Source organism: Oryctolagus cuniculus, chromosome Y, assembly GCF_051225735.1.
Source record: "Oryctolagus cuniculus isolate XC-2025 breed Fujian yellow rabbit chromosome Y, ASM5122573v1, whole genome shotgun sequence".
In the NCBI taxonomy this organism is placed as follows: domain Eukaryota; kingdom Metazoa; phylum Chordata; class Mammalia; order Lagomorpha; family Leporidae; genus Oryctolagus; species Oryctolagus cuniculus.
In genome coordinates this window covers 6,060,520-6,076,673 of record NC_142889.1, presented here as the reverse complement: position 1 = coordinate 6,076,673, position 16,154 = coordinate 6,060,520, and the positions used below count along the sequence as shown (strand labels likewise).

Below are 16,154 nucleotides of genomic sequence, written 5' to 3'. Positions count from 1 at the left end.
CCTGCACTCCTGGCTCTTCTCTCCTGCGCTCTCTCCTCTCTCTTGGCTCATCTCTCTACTCTATCTTCTCTCCTCTGTCTCTCTCTTATACTCTCTTTCTCTCTTTTTCCTTTGCTGCCCCTTCACTCCGGTCTGTAGGGTGTTCCCCAGTAAACCCTTTCCCTTACTCAGGTGTTTGGTGTGTTTTGCGACGGCTGACATTAATATATAACAGATAGATATACATTTTTAATCAGAAATGACAATTACTGACAAAGGTATGAAAAACAGTGGGAATTGCCAGTAGGGTTCCTTCTGTGGAAAATAGTTTTGCTGTTCCTCCAATGTAAAAAATAGAAATTATCATGTGTCCCAGAAGCTCCACTTCTATCAATAGAAAAATTGGAAACAGCTATCTAAAGAGATCCATGTGCAAGTGTATTTTTAAGCAGCAATATTCCCCATAGGTAAGTGATGAAAGGATCCAGATGTTCAGCAATCATTTCATGGGTAAATGAACAACATACTAATCAGTGCTGCAACATAGGTGAACTTTACAACAATATACTCAATGGCACATTAGCAGGAAGGTAGGTGTGAAGTAGCAAAGCGACACATTGGTGTTACAGGGATGCCAATGTTACAAGCAACAGGTTAACCCACTGCACTACAGCACTGGTCTTGCATCAGTGTGCCCATTCTTTGTGACTTAAAAGCCTGAAGTTGCAGATTTGCATGATGTCTAATTCAAAATTATATTAGCACATAACTTATCTAATAATGTAACATTTATATCAACTATTATTTTAAATTTGACATTTGGAGTTTGCAACACAGAATGCATGTGCTTTTTATTTTCTTATTTCCATAAATGACATTCAACATTTAAATCTCAAACTCCATAATTCATCCTGTTATCAGCTTTACAGAAGAGGAAATGAGGCATTGGTTTCTCCTCAAGTATAATTTTAGGAGTCTGAAAGAAATCGTGAATCCCTGGCCAGAGATTATTAATTAAAATTTAGAAATAACTGCTTTTCAGTTCTGGAAAATGTCGATCTCTTCCGCTTTACTTGCCATTTGCCTTTGTTGTCTTTTTTTAAAAATTGAATTTCTGAGTTCCCTACTACCCACTGTGATGTACGATTTGTGACCAAAAACCTATTTATGTCTTACCATCTTATCGTTAGTCACTGAACATACATTTATATCTAAGTCTTAACAATTTTAGTAACTCCAGCCATGAGGCAGAACCGCTATCCTCGTTCTCACTTTTATGTTAGTTAGGCGTTGATGACGTCATGCATAATTCATAAGGAGGCGTGGTCCTCCTACATCCTGGTCACCGAATCCAACAAACATATTGCTCAGCTTCCGGTTTGGCGGTCGCCATCTTTCTTCAGCGCCTAGTGAAGGAGGACAACAATTTCAACGGCTTTGGGAGTGGAAGGCGACAGCCCCAAGTCTAGCTGGTCAAGCCAGCAGGGAGCAGTAGGGAGACGGCGGCAGCGTGTGACTGACCTTGGCTCGTTGAGGTGTCCACCACAGCGGAAGAATCAGAAAACGGCATCTGGTAACTTACAGCCTTTCTTGCTTTATCACTGCTAGTAGATGTGTTGGGGCATTGAAAGGGCCTGCGTAGTCGCTGAGCCGGGCTGTTGTGGCGCAAACGCTTTTTTGAGGGCAGGTTGGAAAGCGAGAATCGGGAGGGAGTGGAGGACAGCGTGGAGAGGGGGCTTACAAGCAGAAACAGTGGGAGTAGAGGAATTAGAAGATGCAGAGGGAAGCGAGGAGGGAAATGACGAGTAGAACAGGCGGCAGGGAATGGGGGAGGAGAGGCAGGGAGGCGTGCCCACAGAGGTGGGGGAGAGGAAGTTCAGTTTGGAAAGGAGGAACAGAGCCTGGAAATGCAGACTGGGGGAGGGGAAAAGGAAAGCAGGTTTTGGAGAGGGGGCGCCCAAACACAACTGATTCTGGGATTTAGCTGACACGCATTTAATCAACCCACATACCAGGGCTCATGTTTTAGTGTATCAGGCTTTACTGCTCTGAGCCTGGAACCATATTCTGCCGGTCCTAGCGTCTGATATCTGAATGTTTCCTGTAGCGTTTCACTTTTGAATCTTCGTGGTCTTTACTTCCTCTGTAGGGTCTTTAAAATCCTTAGGCGCCCTGACCCTCCCGTATTTGTCCCACAGCTTCTAACAGAGACCAAATTCTAAGGAAGATTAGTTTGCTTTTTAGCTTCCCCCCAATGTAGAACTTTATATGACATTTTCCTTCAGATATATCTCTTCCCTTGCTGTTTGACCCCCAGATTAACTTAGGAGCTAAAGCAGGACCAGGCTCTGTGGCAGACCGTATTTACTTTGCCTCTGAGATCTCATTTTTGGTTGTACTTTCTGTGTAGCCCAGAAATTCTATTTGGATCGTTTAAATTAGTTTTTAGAAAGTTGTCAAATCCAAAATCTGCCTTTGGAGACTTCCATGAACTGACCGTTAGGAAGACCCCTACACCCAATATTGGCCCCACCTCCACAATGCAAATTACATCACCTTCCAATGGAAACTCTTCTTCACTAGCCATTTAGAGGCACACTTCCAGGATATACTTTTATGGAATACTATTCTCCGCAGGGTGTCAGAATTCTTTTCAGAAAACTCTCAGTGTCTCCCCTAAGATGTACCCCAAAGACCGTACATCAAAGAAATACATGTTTGGACTCATAGTTATCAGAAGTCTATACCATTCCCACTAGTATTTTTCCCTCACAGATCCTATCAAATTTGTTATTAATTGTGAGACCCCCCCCCCCTTCAGCTCCCCTGCTGGATGTCCACCTGTGTTCTCTTTTTTTTTTTTTTTTTTTTAATTTTTTTGACAGGCAGAGTGGACAGTGAGAAAGAGAGACAGAGAGAAAGGTCTTCCTTTGCCGTTGGTTCACCCTCCAAGGGCCGCCGCGGCCGCTGCGCTGCAACCGGCGCACCGCGCTGATCCGATGGCAGGAGCCAGGAGCCAGGTGCTTTTCCTGGTCTCCCATGGGGTGCAGGGCCCAAGCACCTGGGCCATCCTCCACTGCACTCCCTGGCCACACGCAGAGAGCTGGCCTGGAAGAGGGGCAACCGGGACAGAATCCGGCACCCCGACCGGGACTAGAACCCGGTGTGCCGGCGCCGCTAGGCGGAGGATTAGCCTAGTGAGCCGCGGCGCCGGCCTCACCTGTGTTCTCTTAAAAGGGTGTAGAAGCTGGTACCTGCAAAGCTGGCATCCCCTGTGCATGCTTGTCCATGTGCAGGTTGCTGCACTTCAAATCCAGCTCCCTGTTAATGGCCTTGGAGAAGCAGGAGATGGTAGCGCAAGTGTTTGGGCCCCAGCTACAATATGGGAGAAATGGATAAAGCTCCTGGCTTTGTGCTAGCCCCGTTCCCATTGGGGCATGAGGGGAGTGAGCCAGCAGATGGAGAATGTGTCTGTCTCTCTCCCTGTCTCCCCTGCTTATAAGTATGATTTTCAAGTGAATAAATAAAATAAATAAATAAATCGCTTTAAAAATCAGAGTTTAAAATTATGTTTCTGGGGCCGGTGCCGCAGCTCACTAGGCTAACCAACGGCAAAGGAAGACCTTTCTCTCTGTCTCTCTCTCTCACTGTCCACTCTGCCTGTCAAAAAAATAAAAAAAAAAAATTAAAAAAAAATTATGTTTCTGGTCAACATGTGAGACAATTATTAGTTGCTACTTGGGATACCCAAATTCCTTAGTAGAGTGCCTGTTTGAAATCCTGGTCATTGTGATTGCAATTCAGCCTCCTGGCTTTGGCATGGCACATCTCTGGCTGTTTTGGGGATTTGGGAAGGGAACCACTGGAAGGGAGATATCTCACATTCATGAGACTCATTTTCTATGTTTCTCTTTCACTGACATTCAAATAAAATTTGTAAAAACAATTTAAAAAAGTCAAAATGGGGTTCAGTATTACTGAGTGGTGAAACTGAGCCTCACTTTTTTTTTTTAAGATTTTTATTTATTTATTTGGCAGGTAGAGTTACTAAAGACAGTGAGAGAGAGAGAGAGAGAGAGACAGAGAGAAAGGTCTTCCTTCCGTTGGTTCACTCCCCAAACGGCCGCAACAGCCGACGCTGCGCAGATCCGAAGCCAGGAGCCAGGTGCTTCTCCTGGTCTCCCATGTGGGCGCAGGGGCCCAAGCACTTGGGCCATCCTCCACTGGCCTCCGGGGCCACAGCAGAGAGCTGAACTGGAGGAAGAGCAAGTGGGACCAGAACCTGGCGCCCGCATGAGATGCTGGTGCTGCAGGTGGAGGATTAACCTAGTGCGCCACCATGCAGGCCCCTGAGCCTCACTTTCCATCTAGCAAGTTTGAATCTAATAATTTGGGCCCTACACTGTTTAAACTCAGCCTCAGTTTTCCTTCAGGATAACCTCAGTAGCGTGTCCTGTGTTTCTTTAAAGATGGTATATTAATACTAAAGCTCTGTTCTTTCCCAGAATTGCTTCTGACAAAAAATCCCATCCTTAAGTACCTTATGTTTTATGCTGGCTTTCTGGTAGATGTCTAGCTCACTCTCATCTAAGAAACGCCGTGTTTCTGGGCCTGATTCAACACTAGAGTCTCACTGTTTCCCTACCTACCCTGTGACGTTGGAAGTGCCCTCAGAACCAACCAACGTAAGTGTTTTCTCCATGGAAATCTGAGAAGTGGGTATGTAGCATGATCTGAAGAAAGTGCCTTTATCCATCTCTCCATGTTCCATTAATGCCTGTTTTCCCAACTCTGTTTTTCTCTCCTCCATCCATAGGGAATGCAGAAAAGTATTGAAACAGACATAGATGAAGGTCTTTACTCCCGCCAGCTGTAAGTGGGTCCAGAGCTAATGATGAGTGTTGAAAATAGGTGCAGCAAGATTATGGTTTGACCCAGAGGCCTCTCTGAATCTGGCAGGTATGTGCTGGGTCATGAAGCAATGAAGCGTCTTCAGACATCCAGTGTGCTAGTGTCAGGCCTGCAGGGCCTGGGTGTTGAGATCGCCAAGAACATCATCCTTGGTGGGGTGAAAGCTGTTACCCTGCATGACCAGGGCACTGCCCAGTGGGCTGATCTCTCTTCTCAGGTACCTCATTTCTGCTTTCTTAACCATTGGAAAGACAAACTCCTTAGACTCCTCATGTAGTTCAGTTCTCTTTTTTAATACTGTAGTACTACCTACGGGAAGAAGATATTGGTAAAAACCGAGCTGAAGTATCCCAACCCCGCCTTGCTGAACTCAACAGCTACGTGCCTGTCAGCACCTATACAGGACCGCTGTTTGTTGAGGACTTCCTTAGAGATTTCCAGGTAATATGCAGGCCTTTATCTTTTTTCCAGATGTTAGTTCTGATTCCTTTAGTAAATATTTACCTAGCAGGGTGACCTGGTATCTTAGGTTTATTGCTTAGGTTTATTGCAAAGAGAAGCCGAGCTGTCCTTTTTCATCTATTTAAAGGAAGATATGGCCATACATTGTGGTACGTGGATTATTGTAGTAGAACTTTGTAGTTCAACTGCTACTGTTTAAGTCTTGAACTCTTCTAGTGTATGGTCTATTTTTTTTTATTTTTATTTATTTATTTATTTATTTTGACAGGCAGAGTGGACAGTGAGAGAGAGAGACAAAGACAAAAGTCTTCCTTTTGCAGTTGGTTCACCCTCCAATGGCCGCCGCGGCTGGTGCTCTGTGGCCGGCACACCGTGCTGATCCGATGGCAGGAGCCAGGTACTTCTCCTGGTCTCCCATGGGGTGCAGGGCCCAAGCACTTGGGCCATCCTCCACTGCACTCCCAGGCCATAGCAGAGAGCTGGCCTGGAAGAGGGGCAACCGGGACAGAATCCGGTGCCCCGACCGGAACTAGAACCCGGTGTGCCGGCGCTGCAAGGCAGAGGATTAGCCTAGTGAGCCGCAGCGCCAGCCTAGAGTATGGTCTAGAGAAAGTCATTTGACTTCTTCTGCCTTATTATTTCCTGTGAATACACAGAAATGTGGGCCTTACAGAGTATTTATGAGACTTAGGCTTAATAGTGCGCCTAATTTTTAGTAAAATTAAATAGCTGATTTTCTATACTAGAGGACTAGGGCACAAGGATCCCTGATGTAGGAGTTGGAATTTATCCTGGTGAATAAATGATGGCAATAAAAAACAAATCCTATAGATTGTGGCTGAATAAGTATTTTAAGAATTCATTTATTTGTTTGAAAGGCAGAGTTACAGAGAGAGAGGGACACACAGAGAGGTTATCCATCCACTAATTCACTCCCCCGATGGCTTAAGCTGCCAAAGCTGGGCTGATCCAAAACCAGAAGCCAGGAGTTTCATCCAGGTCTCCCGTGTGGGTATGGGGCCCATGCACTCGAGCTATATTCCACCTCTTTTCCAGGCCGTAGCCTGGGAGCTGGATTAGAAGTGTAGCAGCTAGGATTCGTACTGTGCCCATATGGGATTCCAGCACCACAGGCATAGGCTTAACCTACAACACCACAGGCAGTGGCCCCTACAACTATTTTCTTAAGTATTGGAGCAATAGGGTTTGGTGGAGATAAACGCAAGATGTTTTCACTGGAATAGTGTTGTTGCTTTTTTTTTTTTTTTTTTTGACCCCTCAAGCACAAAAAATACAGGCAGTAGTGAGTATTAGTTAAAGAAATGAAATAGTTGTTCATCAGATTCTTTACAGGTCATCTTTGATTTTTTGTCATAGTCTCTGAGAGTTCATATTGTTTCACCAGTTCTTACCCTCCCGAATCTGACACACACAGGAAGTATACAACAGTTTGAGGAAGAGAGTTTAACCAGAGGAAAACTTAGTGCTTATTCTCTCTGTTACTTACAGTGTCAGGTTTTTAGCCCAGTCCTATGATTTTTTACAGGTAGTGGTCCTTACTAACACTCCCTTGGAGGATCAGCTGCAGGTGGGTGAGTTCTGCCACAACCATGGCATCAAGCTTGTGGTAGCAGACACACGTGGCCTGTTTGGGTGAGTTTTTATCTTTCCTTCCTTCCTCCAACACTTGCCAGACTCACACTGGGAGGCGTGTATTGCCTTCAGATTCCATTTAGACATCTGAATTTTCAGTTTCACATATTCATTCTCCCAGTATGGCATGATTCGGTGCCACCTAATTGTCACCAGTGTACCGAGTTTGCTTGGCCAGTACTTACTGTATATTGAAGAACCTGCAGTGTCTGTTTTCGTGGGTGTCATGCACCAGTCCTTTTGGTTCCCTCTACAGGCAGCTGTTCTGTGACTTTGGAAAGGAAATGATTGTTAGGGATTCTAATGGGGAGCAGCCACTCAGTGCTATGGTTTCTATGGTCACGAAGGTAAGGAGACCAATCCTAGGGGTTCCAGAATAAGCAGGACGGTACCAAATCATTCTTTGTGCTGGCAGTTGAGCCTGCTTCTGAAGTTTAACTCTTTCTCCATATAGGACAACCCTGGGATTGTTACATGCCTGGATGAGACCCGACATGGATTTGAGAGTGGAGACTTTGTCTCCTTCACGGAAGTTCAGGGCATGAGTGAACTGAATGGCATTCATCCTGTTGAGATCAAAGTTCTGGGTATGTCATAGCCATCACAGGGGTGGGCCACAAGTGAGAAGTGGTTGCTTGGAACAAAGGGAAAGTAGGTGAGCCAATGCAAAAGCTATGTAGTAACATGTCTGCACTTCAAACTAAAATAAAAGCCAAGAATGAGTCTGGAATCTTAGCTGGGACTTAGAGAGGTGTCTGTGAGATCATAGAAAAAGGAAGTTATAAAGTTACCGAGAGACTTTGGAGTGCATGCCACTAGTGTTTGATTCCATTTGCTTTTAAATTGTTGACTTTAAATTTGTAGTATATCCTTAATATGTGCTTAGTGTAGCTTACGATATTTTGTTGATTCACAGAACCTTAAAATACTTTCATTTTTATCATCTTTGTATCAAATATTTTTGTTTATATGTACCATAAACTTTGCAATAAATTATTTACAAAGAAATATAATGAATAAAATCACCCAAATTCTCAGAATTTTTAGTTTTCATCCTGCCTGTCTTTGGGCCCATATTTTCATCAGGTAATATTTTCTTTATGCCTAAAGAATGCCTTTTAACATTTATGTGTACGTGATCATTATTTTTCGTGTCAGAAATTGCCATTATCTTAGTTATTTTTTAAAGAATTTTCTTATGAGTTTAAAGTGTACGTTGACAGTCGTTTTGCTTCAACCCAGAACAACTGTTCTGGGTTACTTGACTGCATTGTTTTCCTCAGTAATTCTTGTTCATACTTTTCTTCCCTTTGTAGTATGCCTGTATTTTCTACCACTGATTATAAGCATTATGATGGTAATTTACCTTTATGTGTTTCTTCATGAGTCATTTCCCTGGGACTTGCTGAATTGATCTCTGAGTTTTTTGCTGTGTGCCATGTTTGGAAAAATGCTAGCCTTTTCTGTTTTTCAAAATAATGCTTTCTCACTGCCCTTCATCCATCATCCCATTTTAAAAAAATATGTATGAGCCAGCACCACGGCTCAATAGGCTAATCCTCCGCCTTGTGGCACCGGCACACGGGGTTCTAGTCCCGGTCGGGGCACCGGATTCTGTCCCGGTTGCCCCTCTTCCAGGCCAGCTCTCTGCTATGGCCCGGAAGTGCAGTGGAGGATGGCCCAAGTGCTTGGGCCCTGCACCCCATGGGAGAGCAGGATAAGCAGCTGGCTCCTGCCTTCGGATCAGCGCAGTGTGCCGGCCGCAGCAAGCTGGCCACGGCGGCCATTGGAGGGTGAACCAACGGCAAAAGGAAGACTTTTGTCTTTGTCTCTCTCTCTCACTGTCCACTTTGCCTGTAAAAAAAATATATGTATGTACTTATTTGAAAGGAAGAGTTACAGAAGGCCATGGGTGGGTGGGTGGGGGCGTCTTCTGTCTGCTGGTTAATGCCCCATATAGCCACAGTGGCCAGAGCTGAGCTGATCCGAAGCCAGGAGCCAGGAGCTTCTTCCAAGTCTCCCACACAGGTGCCAGGGCTGAAGCACTTGTGCCATCTTCCCCTGCTTTGGTCAGGTCATAGAAGAGAGCTGAGTTTGCCACAACACCAGCTCCCCATCATCCCTTCTTAAAGACTTGGATAAAATGTGTATAAGAGCATGTCAGAATCTCATGGTAATTGAAACTAAAATGTTTTTATCTTCAAAGAGCTCTGTAATGCAGTAGGTAATTCTGGTTTTCCAGAAACTTTTAGAAATGCCTTTTTAAACTATCTCATGCTGCACGGTTCACTTATTCTTGGTTTATTCCTTTTCTTTTATTTTACTGTGTCATTTACCAGTCTGTTAGTGGTCTAAATATGATTAATTTTCTCAATAAATTTACTAAAAAAGATTAATGTTAGTGTTATAAATCCTATATATTCACGAAGCTCTAGAAAACAAATGAATATGTTGAGACTTGGAAGATACCAAAGAGACATAAATTTCATTTCTACATATGAAAAATACTTGTGGCTCAGTACAGTGGAATATGACCAAAAAAAGGTTTCTGAAAGAATTTATGGCCAAAATTTTAAAATTTAATGAATGGTAAGGTCACAGGTCATAAGACTCAGTGAAATTAGGTAACAATGGCATTTGATAAACAGTTGTGAAGATTACATACTTTTGGTAGAATTTTGTATATGTTTATTTCTACAGTAATTTTGTAATTTTTATAGAGATAATCTCATTTCCACTGAATCACCTAAGGTGAGCTTTTACATTTAGTGAAAACTTGATGTGATCCTATCATTGAGAAAGAAAAAAAAAAAGTTATCCTATCATTGAGGGAAAAAAAAAACAATCAGTTTTCCTGACTGCTTTTAATTATTTCATTTTAGTTGAAAGCTAAAGACAGGCAGACAGCAATCTTTTTTAAGGTTTTATTTAAAGAATGAATTTTTTCACAGAACTTCAGGAATATAATGGTTCTTCTCCCCTATACCCCTGCTTCCCACCCCAACTCCCATCCCGCCACCTCTCTGTCTCCCATCTACTTCTTCATCAGCCGCGCTGATCTGAAGCCAGGAGCCAGGTGCTTCTCCTGGTCTCCCATGGGGTGCAGGGCCCAAGCACTTGGGCCATCCTCCACTGCACTCCCTGGCCACAGCAGAGAGCTGGCCTGGAAGAGGGGCAACTGGGACAGAACCGGCGCCCCGACTGGGACTAGAACCCGGTGTGCTGGCGCCGCAAGGCGGAGGACTAGCCTAGTGAGCCGCGGCACCAGCCTTGACCAGGATTTTATTGAGTATTTTTTCTTCTGTATTCATCAGGGAGCTTGGTCTATAGTTTTCTTTCTCTGTTGCATCTTTTCTAGGTTTAGGAATTAAGGTGATATTGGCTTATTGGGTGGATTCCTTCCCCTTAAATTGTTTTGAATAATTTGAGAAGAACTGGGTTTAGTTCTTCTTTAAATTTATGGTAGAATTCAGCAATGAAGCTATCTGGCCCTGGGCTCTTCTTTGTTGGGAGGGCGTTTATTACTGATTCAATTTCTGTCTGGTTATGGGTCTGTTTAGGTTTTATTTATGGTGTGTCTGTTGTTAAATTTCCATTACCATCTCTAATTTTATCGATTTGAGTCTTATCACCTTTTTCAGTTAGTTGGGCCTATGTTGTGTCAATTTTGTTTATTTTTCCAAAAAACCAAATCTTCATTTTGCTTATTTTTTGTTTCAATTTTGTTGATTTCTTCTTTAATTTTATAGTTTCTTTTCACCTACTAGCTTTGCATTTGGTTTGCTGTAGTTTTTCTAGATCCTTGAGGTACTTAGAGAGTTCATTTATTTTGTGACTTTCCAGTTTCTTAAAGTAGACACCTATTGCTATAAACGTTTCTCTTACCGTTTGCTGTATCCCACAAATATAGATAGGTTGTATTGTCTTCTTGCTTCCTGAAATTTTTTGATTTCTCTTTTGATTTCTTCTACGACCCACTGTTTGTTCAGGAGCATCTTGTTCAGTCTCCACGTGTTTGTATATGCTTTAGAGATTCCCAAGTTGTTGATTTCCAGCTTCATTGCATTGTGGTCTGAGAAGATACATGGTGCGATTTAAACTTTTTCGAATTAGCTGAGACTCGCTTTATGACCTAGCATATGGCCAATCCTAGAGAAAGTTGCATGCACAGGGGAGAAATATGTGTACTCTGTAGCTGTGGGGTGGAAGGCTCTGTAAATATCTGCTAGGTCTGTTTGATCTGTAGTATCAAATAGCTCTGTTTGTTGCCCTGTTGATTTCCTTCCCTCCCCTCCCCTCCCCTCCCCTCTCCTTTCCTTTTTTGACAGGCAGAGTTAGACAGTGAGAGAGAGACAGAAAGAAAGGTCTTCCTTCCATTGGTTCACCCCCCAAAATGGCCTCTACGGCCGGCACGCTGCGCCGATCCGAAGCCAGAAGGCAGGTGCTTCCTCCTGGTCCCCCATGCGGGTGCAGGGCCCAAAAACTTGGGACACCTTCTGCTGCCTTCCCAGGCCACAGCAGAGAGCTGGACTGGAAGAGGAGCAGCTGGGACAGAATCCGGTGCCCCAACCGGGACTAGAACCCGGGATGTTGGCGCCTCAGGCATAGGATTAGCCTTAGTGAGCCGCAGCGCCGGCCATCCTGTTGATTTTCTGTCTGTTTGATCTGTCCCTTGCTGAAGGTGGGGTATTGAAGTCCCCTATTTCTATGATATTTGAGTCTGTATCTTCTTTTAGATCCCATAATAATTCTTTCAAATAGCCAGGCGCCCAGTAATTAGATGCATATAGATTTATAATAGTAATGTCTTTGTGTTGGATTGATCCTTTAATCATTATGTAGTGTCATTCTTTGTCTCTTTTTAATAGTTGGTGTGCTAAAGTCTATTTTGTCTGATATTAGGATGGCCACTTTTTTCGTTTCTGTTAGCTTGGAATACCTTTTTTCCCTTTCAGTCTACAAGCATCTTTGCTGGTGAGGTGTGATTGCTGAAGAAAACAGATAGATGGGTTGCCTTTCATTTTCTTTTTATCTTTATTTAGTCAATATAAATTTCCAGAGTACAGCTTATGGATTACAATGGCTTCCCCCGCCCCATAACTTCCCTCCCACTCACAACCCTCCCATCTCCCGCTCCCTCTCCCATTTCGTTCATATCAAGATTCATTTTCAATTCTCTTTATATACAGAAGATTGATTTAGTATATGTTAAGTAAAGAGTTCATCAGTTTGCGCCCACACAGAAACAGAAAGTGTAAAATACTGTTTGAGTACTAGTTATAACATTACTTCACATTGGACACACATTAAGGAAAGAGATCCCACATGAGGAGTAAGTACACAGTGACACCTGTTGTTGACTTAACAATTTGACACTCTTGTTTATGGCGTCAGTAATCACCCTAGGCTCTAGTCATGAGTTGCCAAGGCTATGGAAGCCCTTTGAGTTCGCCGACTTCGATCTTATTCAGATAGGGTCATAGTCAAAGTGGAAGTTTTCTCCTCCCTTCGAGAAAGGTACCTCCTTCTTTGAAGACCTGTTCTTTCCACTGGGATCTCACTCGCAGAGATCTTTCATTTAGGTCTCTCTTTCTTGTTTTTTTTTTTTTTTTTTTTTTGCCAGAGTGTTTGGCTTTCCATACCTAAAATATTCTCATGGGCTCTTCAGCAAGATCCGACTACCTTAAGGATTGATTCTGAGGCCAGAGTGCTATTTAGGACATCTGCCATTCTATGAGTCAGCTGGGTATCCCACTTCCCATGTTGGATCGTTCTCTCCCTTTTTTATTCTATCAGTTAGTATTAGCAGACACTAGCCTTGTTTGTGTGATCCCTTTGACTCTTAGACTTATCAGTGTGATCAATTGTGAACTGAAATTGATTACTTGGACTAGTGAGATGGCATTGGTACGTGCAACCTTCATGGGATTGAATTGGAATCCCCTGGCACATTTCTAACTCCACCATTTGGGGCAAGTCAGCTTAAGCATGTCCCGCATTGTACATCTCCTCCCTCTCTTATTCCCACTGTTATATTTAACAGGGATCACTTTTCAGTTAAATTTAAACACCTAAGAATAATTGTGTGTTAATTACAGAGTTCAACCAATAGTACTAGAACAAAAAAAAATACTAAAAGGGATAAAGTATTACATTGTACATCAACAGTCAGGGCAAGGGCTGTTCAAGTCACCGTTTCTCACAGTGTCCATTTCACTTCAGCAGGTTTCCCTTTTGGTGCTCAGTTGTCGCCAATCAGGGAGAACATATGATATTTGTCCCTTTGGGACTGGCTTATTTCACTCAGCATGATGTTTTCCAGATTCCTCCATTTTGTTGCAAATGACTGGGTTTCATTGGTTTTGACTGCTGTATAGTATTCTATAGAGTACATGTCCCATAATTTCTTTATCCAGTCTACTGTTGATGGGCATTTGGGTTGATTCTAGATCTTAGCTGTTGTGAATTGAGCTGCAATAAACATTAAGTTGCAGACAGCTTTTTAGTTTGCCAATTTCATTTCCTTTGGGTAAATTCCAAGGAGTGTGATAGCTGGGTTGTATGGTAGGGTTATATTCAGGTTTCTGAGGAATCTCCAGACTGACTTCCATAGAGGCTTAACCAGTTTGCATTCCCACCAACAGTGGGTAGGTGTCCCTTTTCCCCACATCCTCTCCAGCATCTATTGCTGGTAGATTTCTGAATGTGAGCCATTCTAACCGGGGTGAGGTGAAGCCTCATTGTGGTTCTGATTTGCATTTCCCTGAGTGCTAGTGATCCTGAACATTTCTTCATGTGCCTGTTGGCCACTTGGATTTCCTCTTTTGAAAAATGTGTGTTTAGGTCCTTGGCCCATCTCTTAAGTGGGTTGTTTGTTTTGATGTTGTGGAGTTTCTGGATTTCTTTGTAGATTCTGGTTACTAATCCTTTATCTGTTGCATAGCTTGCAAGTATTTTTTCCCATTCTTTGGTTTTGACTGCACGTGCATCCGGGGTCTTTTCTAAGAAGCCTTTGCCGGTACCTATATCTTGCAGGGTTTCTCCGATGTTCTCTAATAATTTGATGGTGTCGGGTCGTGGATTTAGGTCTTTAATCCATGCTGAGTGGATTTTTCTGTAAGGTGAAAGGTAGGGGTCTTGCTTCATGCTTCTGCACGTGGAAATCCAGTTGTCCCAGCATCATTTATTGAATAGACTGTCCTTACTACAGGGATTGGTTTTAGATCCTTGATCAACTATAAGTTGGCTGTAGTTGTTTGGGTTGATTTCTGGTGTTTCTATTCTGTTCCATTGGTCTACCCATCTGTTTCTGAACCAGTACCATGCTGTTGTAACCAGTACCATGCTGTTTTGATTACAACTGCCCTGTAGTATGTCCTGAAGTCTGGTATTGTGATGCCTCTGGCTTTGTTTTTGTTGTACAAGATTGCTTTAGCTAATCGAGGTCTCCACTGTCTCCATATGAATTTCAGCTTCATTTTTTCCAGATCCGAGAAGAAGGTCTTTGGTATCTTGATTGGTACTGCATTGAATCTATAAATTGCTTTTGGGAGAAGGGACATTTTGATGATGTTGACTCTTCCAATCCATGAGCATGGAAGATTTTTCCATTTCTTGGTATCCTCTTCTATTTCTTTCTTTAAGGTTTTGTAATTCTCATCGTAGAGATCTTTAACGTCCTTGGTTAAGCTTATTCCAAGGTATTTGATTGTTTTTGTGGCTATTGTGAATGGGATTGATCTTAGCAGTTCTTTCTCAGCCGTGGCATTGCCTGTGTATACAAAGGCTGTTGATTTTTGTGCATTGACTTTATATCCTGCTATTCTGCCAAACTCTTCTATGAGTTCCAATAGTCTCTTAGTAGAGATCCCCTAAATAAAGAATCATATCATCTGCAAAGAGGGATAGTTTGACTTCTTCCTTCCCGATTTGTATCCCTTTAATTTCTTTTTCTTACCTAATGGCTCTGGCTAAAACTTTCAGAACTATATTGAATAGCAGTGGTGAGAGTGGGCATCGCTGTGTGGTACCAGATCTCAGTGGAAATGCTTCCAACTTTTCCCCATTCAATAGGATGCTGGCCGTGGGTTTTTCATAAATTGCTATGATTGTATTGATGTATGTTCCTTTTATTCCCAATTTGCTTAGAGTTTTCATCATGAATGGACGTTGTATTTTATCAGATGCTTTCTCTGCGTCATTAGAGATAATCATATGGTTTTTCTTCTGCAGTCTGTTAATGTGGTATATCGCATTGATTGTTTTTGCGAACATTGAACCATCCCTGCATACCAGGGATAAATCCCACTTGGTCTGGGTGGATGATCTATCTGATGTGTTGTTGCATTCTATTGGCCAGAATTTTATTGAGGATTTTTGCGTCTATGTTCATCAGGGATATTGGTCTGTAATTCTCTTTCAATGCTGCATCTTTGTCCGGCTTACGGATTAAGGTGTTGCTGGCTTCATAGAAAGAATTTGGGAGGATTCCCTCTTTTTCGAGTGTTCTGAATAGTTCGAGAAGAATTGGAGTTAGTTCTTCTTTAAATGTCTGGTAGAATTCAGCAGTGAATCCATCTGGTCCTGGGCTTTGCTTTGTTGGGAGGGCCTTTATTACTGTTTCAATTTCTTTCTCTGTTACAGGTCTGTTTAGGTTTTCGATGTCCTCATGGTTCAATGTAGGTAGGTTGCATGTGTCCAGGAATCTATCTATTTCTGATAGGTTTCCGTGTTTGCTGGCATACAAGTCCTTGTAGTAATTTCTGATGATTCTTTTTTTTCTCTCTTGCACATTTTAGAATATTTCTTTATGTTTCACTGTGGTGAGTTTAATTACAATGTGTCATGGTGAGGATCTCTTTTTGGTCATGTTTATTGGGGGTTCTGTGAGCTTCCTGTACTCAGATGTCTCTGACCTTCTCCAAACCTGGGAAGTTCTCTGCAAGTATCTCACTAAAAAGGCCTTCTAATCCTTTCTCTCTCTCCATGCCTTCAGGAACTCCTAGAACCCAAATGTTGGTTTTTTTAATAGTATCCTGTAGATTCCCAACAATATTTTTTCTTTTCTTTGGTTTGACTGTATGCTTTCCTGTGCTCTGTCTTCTAAATCCGATATTCTCTCTTCTGTTTCACTGACTCTGTTTTTAAGG

At 42.7% G+C, this 16,154-nt stretch overlaps 1 protein-coding gene and 1 long non-coding RNA gene across 7 annotated transcripts in view; one reads left to right on the top strand and one right to left on the bottom strand.

Moving 5' to 3' along the window:
* Positions 1–215: 215 nt before the first annotated feature.
* Positions 216–1,809, bottom strand: LOC149119156 (uncharacterized). Its single transcript, XR_016228671.1, has 2 exons — positions 1,501–1,809; positions 216–1,385 (listed from the first exon to the last, which is right to left on the bottom strand). It is a non-coding gene; the product is annotated as an uncharacterized LOC149119156 (long non-coding RNA).
* Positions 1,355–16,154, top strand: part of LOC149119155 (ubiquitin-like modifier-activating enzyme 1) — a 33,760-nt gene continuing 18,960 nt past the window's right edge. For 5 of the 6 annotated variants that reach the window (XM_089325153.1, XM_089325152.1, XM_089325155.1 and 2 more), the window contains exons 1-8: positions 1,355–1,552; positions 4,548–4,664; positions 4,796–4,851; positions 4,939–5,107; positions 5,194–5,331; positions 6,899–7,005; positions 7,262–7,352; positions 7,460–7,592. In XM_089325153.1, coding sequence (XP_089181279.1) covers positions 4,548–4,664; positions 4,796–4,851; positions 4,939–5,107; positions 5,194–5,331; positions 6,899–7,005; positions 7,262–7,352; positions 7,460–7,592 — 811 coding nt within the window. In that variant the 5' untranslated portion in view covers positions 1,355–1,552. The remainder of the gene's footprint in view (positions 1,553–4,547; positions 4,665–4,795; positions 4,852–4,938; positions 5,108–5,193; positions 5,332–6,898; positions 7,006–7,261; positions 7,353–7,459; positions 7,593–16,154) is intronic. The other variant, XM_089325154.1, reaches the window with a different exon arrangement.